Consider the following 7401-nt stretch of genomic DNA (forward strand, 5'->3'; position numbering starts at 1 on the left):
AATCATGTAGCAAAACTCCTCCAGTGAAAGCTCATGGATTCAACAGGTATACTCTTGAAAGCACAGCTCAACGCTTAGTTGATAATTAATATAATATACAACACGAGATAATTAAAGAAACTAAAAAAAACACTTTCTTGAACAGTCGTACACTTGCTTTCCTACTTTTCATATAAGGGTAGAAGTTGAAAAACTTAACGAAGGAGGTAGCATGCAAGATAACATTAATTACAATCATTTGATGAAGGATTCAACTACTTCTTGTTTGCTTTCTTCTTCATGAATAGTGTCACAAAATGCTTTGCCCTTTGTCTCTGGCAAACACACTGAAAACAAGCCACTACACCCAATTGCCAAACCAAAAACACCATAACATAGAAACTTGTTCCCTCTACCAATTGCCACCAACATTGGACACAGTGTTCCACCCAACACACCAGCTTGTCTCACCAATGACAATGCTGAGTTCCTCACACAAGTTGGGAACAACTCTGTCCCATAAATCACTAACACATCATAAGCAGTGCAAGCACAAATGAATGACACCAACTCAAACACAATTTGAACCCCCACAACTTCAATTGTTGATACAACACTTGAGATCCCACTAAGTGTTGTGAGAATTAGTATCACACTTCTCCTGTTGAACTTGTCAATTAGCATGAATGCTAGAAAAGCAGATGGAATTTCAGACAATGCATTAAACGTGACACTTAAATAAATGTTGAATGACAATAATTCAAGACCTAATGGCATGCCAAAGTACACCAACCCAATCCCTAAACCCATTGCAATAATCACCACTAGTCTTCTTGATGACCATTTCTTTTGCAACAAGATCTTGAGTGAAGAATACAAACCAAAATTGTTGAAATTTTCTTCCTTTTGAGGCATGATTGCTGAGATAGCTTCGTCGAAGTAACTAACATTACTCAACGATGTGATGCTTTTCAACGCATCAATGGCTTCTTCTTTCTTCCCTCTAACAATAAGCCACCTCGGTGATTCGCAAACGAGCGGACGGATCAGTATGGAGTATATGATGGCTGGAATGGAAGTGAACAGATACAGATTCCGCCATGAAAATCCTCTGTTCATGTAAGCCATTGCTGGTAGAGTTAAGAATCCGAGACTGAACAAGAAGAAGCCGAAGATACCGACTTGGCCGCGCCATTTTCTTGAAACGAGCTCGGAAGCGAGCACGATTGCGGCGGTTCCGATGTTGACGCGGCCGAATCCGCAGAGGAATTTGAGGATGGAATAAATCCAAATATTGGCGGAGAAGGAAGCGAGAAAGGAGGAAAGAGACATCAAGAGACAAGAGAAGAAGAGCATCTTCTTGCGGCCGAGCCAGGAGTCGGCGAGAGTGGCCAAAACAAGGCCGCCGATTAAGCTTCCGACGAAGAACATGGATGCCGGAAGGCCGGTAATGAATGATCCGACGCATTCCAAGTCCCATTCGGAGATTATGGAAGTCTTAATTGGTTCGTCCCAAGACCATGTGTCGTTGGGGAGGTTGCACATGGTGGCGCTTTTGGTAGTACTCGATTCGCAGCCGTCTTGGTTGGTGGTGCAATGCCAAGACGGTTGCGCATCGGTGAAGATGGTGATGAAAGTTTGTTGGCCGTCGAAGAACCAAGCAAATGAGACTAAAACAACTTGGAAGAGTTGCGTCCAATTGAGTTCTCCGATGCATTCTTCAACTACTGAGTTGATTGAGGTGATTTGTTCATCGTCTTCATCATCTTGAAGTTGGATGAATGAGAGTGAACTTGATGAGTAAGAGAGAAGAAAAGGAGTTGAACCAACCATATTGCAACCGTGATTTCTATGGAAGAATCAATTAAGCATATATATCATATAGTGTATAGAATTTGAAACGGTAATGCCAGGAAAAAAATTCTATGCATCAATACATTTATTTATCATTTTCTTTAGTTTTTAGAAAATATTTTATTTATATTTTAAAAAAATAATAAATAAATGTATTGATGTATCAATGGTTGATTTTATGCTTCTAGAACTTGTACTTGTTCTCCAGATTATCGATTTTGTTCTTGTACTGTTGTTATGTAGGACATTTTGTTAATTATTTAATTTTGACCTCACTGTGGAACTAAATTGATGCTAAATGAAACTTTTTTGGATTCAAATAGAACACTTTAAACCTTAAGGACCAAAACAGAATTACGTCTAAACCTTAAGGACCAAAACAGAATTACGCCTAAACCTATGGACCAATTTAGTACTTTACCCTTAAAAATATAATTAGAAAGTATTGAAATTGAAAAATAAATTGCAATAGTAATTTACAAAATGAAAAGAGATTTGTATATATATTCATGAAGGTTAGTTTTAAATTATTAGTTGTCATGTAGCTAGTGGCGCGTCATTAAGTCTAATCAATTATGTAAGATTTGATTAATTTGACATGTAACCTACTACTCTACTATAGATATTAATTTCCAAGTAGTTGAATGATAATTATAAAATTGAGATGAAACATAACCAAAAATCATAAATAGATTAGATGTTATATATAATACATAAAAACAAGAGCAGCTATCTAGGACTATAAATTGATGAGCAAATATCATAACTAGATTATTAACGATGATTAGGGATAATATTAACATAACATGGGGTTTTACTTTGAAGTTATTATGTAATAAAAAAGAAAGAAAGAAAATATCGGATGCAGAATTATTGTTGATCAATAAGCTAGTGTAAGAAAAAATAGATTAAAAAAAATATTTTGTATGTTTATAACCAATTTTTTCTTAATTTTTTAATTTCCTTACTCTAGAACCTTGTGTATGTGATAAATAATTATGTGAAGTAATACAATTTTATTTTTATTTTATTTTTTTTGCATAAAAAAGCATAAATTAAAATTGTAAAACAGAAAAGAAAATTACATCGCATCAATTACCATATTACTACAATGAATCCAACCACAATTTATTAAGTCTCACTATATCTAACTAAGCTCTTACATACATAAATAATATATAGTTAGATAGATATATATATACATGATGAAAATAACATTATTTCTTAATAATAACATAATAACAAACCTCATTAATTATTACATAATTATTGCTTTAACAACAATTTTATACTTCTCCTATTTGCTTTCTTCTTCTTCATCCATGGTATCACAAAATGCTTTGTCCTTTGTCTCTGGCAAACACAAACCAAACAAGCCAAGAAACCCTATTGCCAACCCTAAAATCCCATAACATAGAAACTTATTATTATGCTCTCTACCAGCTCCTACTAACATTGGACTAATTGTACCACCCAATGCCACAGCTTGTCTCAACAAAGATAATGCACAATTTCTCACACAAGTTGGGAACAACTCACTCCCAAATATTATAAGAACATTATAAGCAGTGTAAGCACAAAAGAAAGACACCAATTCAAACACAAGTTGCAACGAAATTGTAAAATTCGTCACTTCAATGCTAGCCAAAACACTTGAAATCCCACTTAGTGTAGTGAGAAATAGTAGCATGCTTTTCCTATTGAACTTGTGTATGAATATGAAAGTGAGGATTGTAGATGGTATCTCTAACAATGCATTAAATGTGACACTTAAATAAAGATTGAATGATAACATTCCAACTCCTAGTGGCATACCATAATAGACTAATCCAATTCCTAAACCCATGGCTATAATCACCATTATCCTTCTAGAAGACCATCTATTTTGCATTAAGATCTTGAAAGTTGAGTATAGATCAACTTTCATAGTTTCTTCCTTAAGGGGCATGATGTTGGAGATAGCCAAATCCAAGTAATCACTTTGAGTAGTGAGTGATAATGATGTGATACTTTTCAATACTTTAATAGCTTCTTCTTTCCTTCCTCTAATGAGAAGCCATCTTGGAGACTCATGAAGAAATAAATAGACTAATATGCAATATAAAATGCCCGGAAGAGAAGTAACTATATATAAATTTCTCCATGAAGAACCTTTATTTAAGTAAGCTATTGGTGGCAAGGTTAAGAACCCTAAAGTACACACTAGAAAACCAAAGACACCTACCTGACCGCGCCATCTTTTGGAGACTAATTCGGAGGCAAGAACAAGTGTGGTGGTTCCAAGGGTGGAACGGCCAAATCCGCATACGAATTTGAGTGCGGAATAGATCCAAATATTTGTAGAGAAGGAAGCAAGGAAGGAAGAGAAGGACATTAGAAGACATGAGTAGAATATCATGTTCTTGCGACCGAGCGAGGCGTCGGCTAGAGTGGCCAAAACAATGCCTCCAATTAAGCAACCGGTGAAAAACATGGAAGCCGGAAGTCCTGTAATGATCGTATTTACACATTCTAGACTCCATTCTGATATTATAGAGACTTGTTTAGATTCGTCCCATGCCCATAAATCCTTTGAGAGCTCGCAAATGCTAGCTCTCTTGGTAGACATGGTAGTCGATTCGCAAGAGTTGTTACTTGCGAATCGACTACCAGTCTGGTTGGCGCAATGCCAAGACGGTTGTGCATCGGTGAAGATGGTGATGAATGTTTGTTGGCCATCAAAGAACCAAGCAAAGGAGACTAGAAAGACTTGAAGGAGTTGAGTCCAATTGAGTTCTCCAATGCACTCTTCAACTATGGAGCTAATTGTAGAGATTTGTTCATCATCTTGATGAGGTTGTTGTGCAAATGAGTTAGATGAATTAGGCTGGGAAAGAAGTTGGGTTGATGAATCAACCATAATTACAATCACTCTATGTTTCTTGTTTGTATACTAGCTAATAATTAATTAGTTGTGTGCAGCAACCATAGCTCGTATCATATAAGCCAAAAGCTTAGGAACTATTCATCTATTATTGAAAAAGGAACTTTAATTTTACACCACATTTTCTATATCTTGATGATAATGTGTCTAAAAATATCAACATTAATGTTTGTAATATCGTCAATCAATCAGCAATCATATTTAAAAGGAGGCCACTCAGATAAACACGCCTAAAACGTCTTTTTTTAAAGATGTCTTTATGTTGTGTTTTAATTGGTTTTGGTATAATCCGATCATCTTACAGATCAGATCATATTCTCAAATTACAGATCAGATACGGATAAATACTGTGGATTTATATGGATATGATCTAATCTATGAACACCCCTAACTATTACTATAGGTTCATTGTTGCAAAAGAATGTTTCTTTTATTATAAACTATTATTAGATTTTAATTACCATTAAAACAACTGAATGGTCAACTTAATTACCATTATTATATCCATAGTTGTAAAAACCGAACTGGATCGGTTGGTTTGACCAGAAAATTAGTGAACCGGATTAGAACTGGATTATAGTCCAGTTTGGTTTACTCTTTGGACCGTTTAAGGAATAAAATCGGTGTGAACTGGTAAGAACCGGTGCAAACCGGTCTAACCAAACTGGTTTGCTTGAAAAATTTTTTAAAATGTCTCCACAAGGTCTGATATATATATATATATATATATATATATATATATATATTTATATATTTATATATATATATATTGATGAATGTGATATATTTTTTTATGTAAATAATCTTTAAAAAAAAAATCTAATAGTTAATCTATTACCTTTTTTGTTTTAGTCCAAATTAAATGTTTTTTATTGTTTTTGGAAAGAAAATCTTTTGAGAAATTTAATAATATGTGATGAGGAACACCGAATAAATTATACCAAAACCAATTAAAACACAACATAAAGACATCTTTAAAAAAAGACGTTTTAGGCGTGTTTATCTGAGTGGCCTCCTATTTAAAATTGATATTGAAAGACTAACACTCAATATTGTATTTAGTAATTAGAGACTAAAATTAAAATTTTAATCTCAAAACATAAAATTTTAGTCCCATTACTTTTAAAAAGTGGAAATAGAAAAAATTGAATTTTCTAAAACTAAAGACTAAATCAATCATATTTTGTTCAAAATTAAAATTAAAAGACTAAGACTCAATATTATATTTAGTAATTAGAAACTAAAATTAAAATTTTAATCTCAAAATATAAAATTTTAGTTCCCATTACTTTTAAAAAGTGAAAATAAAGAAGATTAAATTTTCTAAAACTAAAGACTAAAACTCTAATAATATTTTTTTTTAAAAATAATTTCATTTAAATTTTCAAATTCTAATTTATATTTTTTCTTCTAGGTTTTAGTGTCTAGACATTACTTGTATAGTTGTATTACATGTATACTGCTTTCATGATGTATGTGAAGATTCATAGCCCAGTAAGAGCCCAATAAGGCCCAAACTTGAAACGTCTGAGTCCAGTGTTTCCGATTACTGATAAAAAAAAGAATCGTTACCAAAAACAGAAAAAAGAAGAAACAGCTGTGAATCTTTCCAGAACGATGAATTGAAAAATCTAGGCCAGTCAAGTCACGTGCTCCTAGTAAACAATCGTCGTCATCATCATGAATCATAATCATTCACTCAAAAAGTCAAAAGCATACATAAACACTTACCACTCTCTCTTTGATAGTTTCTGAAAGATAGAGTCAAGTTAGCTTTTTAATTAACTTTCTATTCATGTCGTTAATTAACTGTTAGCATTGTTAAATATTAAGTGACAATTGACATGTTCTAAACGAAAGGACTAGCTACTACTCTACTAGCTTAAGAAATTGTGTATCACTCTAAAAATTATATTTTTAATTTGGTTTATTATAAAATAATTTTGCATTATTAATTAGCGAAACGTTTTTTATAAATGAAAAAGGGGTTTGAATTTTGAAAAAGAGCACTGGGCGCACGTTAGCCAACTTCACCGAGAGTTTTGATGAGAGCCCATAACTGTGTCCGTGCGCATCTTAGCTTCCACCTCATCTCACCTAACTAACTTTCTCTTCTCTCTCTCTCTCTCTCTCTCTCTCTCTCTCTGCAAAAGTTGTAAAAAAAAACGAAACCACTTGTGTGTGTGACTGTGTTGTGTTCCAAAAAATCTCTCTTCTAACTCTCTCCGCTTTCTCTCTCCTAATTAGGGTTTCTTCTTCTGCTTTCTCCGCACAGCACACAACACACTCTTTTCTCTTCAATTTTTCCGTTTCAATGCCTTTCAATTCTTCCGTTGAATCTTCAACAGTGCCTTCTTTCATTCTCCACCAAATTCCTCATTCGATTCGCATCCGAAATTCACTCATTTGACACCGCCGGCTTCTGTTGGAAATGGCTCCCAGCCGGAGAAAGGGAGTTAGCAAGGCGTCCGCCGCCGCCGCCGCTCGCCGCCAATGGAAGGTGGGCGATCTCGTCCTCGCAAAGGTTAAAGGCTTCCCTGCGTGGCCTGCCACGGTGTGTATCTATCTCATTTCCTTTTTTTTCCCGATTTTTTTGTCAATATTTTTTATTTAATTGAATTTTATGTTGAAGCTGTCATTGGATT

The 7401-nt window shown here is 34.2% G+C and overlaps 3 protein-coding genes across 3 annotated transcripts in view; 1 reads left to right on the top strand and 2 right to left on the bottom strand.

Moving 5' to 3' along the window:
- On the bottom strand, positions 60 to 1880 carry LOC107626044 (organic cation/carnitine transporter 3-like). The gene has a single exon (XM_016328821.2). The coding sequence runs from the start codon at positions 1810 to 1812 to the stop codon at positions 235 to 237; it is 1578 nt and encodes a 525-aa protein (XP_016184307.1). The 5' UTR covers positions 1813 to 1880; the 3' UTR covers positions 60 to 234.
- LOC107626043 (organic cation/carnitine transporter 3-like) lies at positions 3034 to 4803 on the bottom strand. The gene has a single exon (XM_016328820.2). It carries the CDS (start codon positions 4730 to 4732, stop codon positions 3131 to 3133), a length of 1602 nt encoding a protein of 533 aa, XP_016184306.1. The 5' UTR covers positions 4733 to 4803; the 3' UTR covers positions 3034 to 3130.
- Positions 6828 to 7401, top strand: part of LOC107626046 (protein HUA2-LIKE 2) — a 10207-nt gene continuing 9633 nt past the window's right edge. Inside the window, exon 1 of the mRNA XM_016328824.2 lies at positions 6828 to 7310. Within this exon, the coding sequence (XP_016184310.1) occupies positions 7188 to 7310 (123 nt within the window). The 5' untranslated portion in view covers positions 6828 to 7187. The remainder of the gene's footprint in view (positions 7311 to 7401) is intronic.

Source organism: Arachis ipaensis, chromosome B02 (assembly GCF_000816755.2).
Source record: "Arachis ipaensis cultivar K30076 chromosome B02, Araip1.1, whole genome shotgun sequence".
NCBI classification, from domain to species: Eukaryota; Viridiplantae; Streptophyta; class Magnoliopsida; order Fabales; family Fabaceae; genus Arachis; species Arachis ipaensis.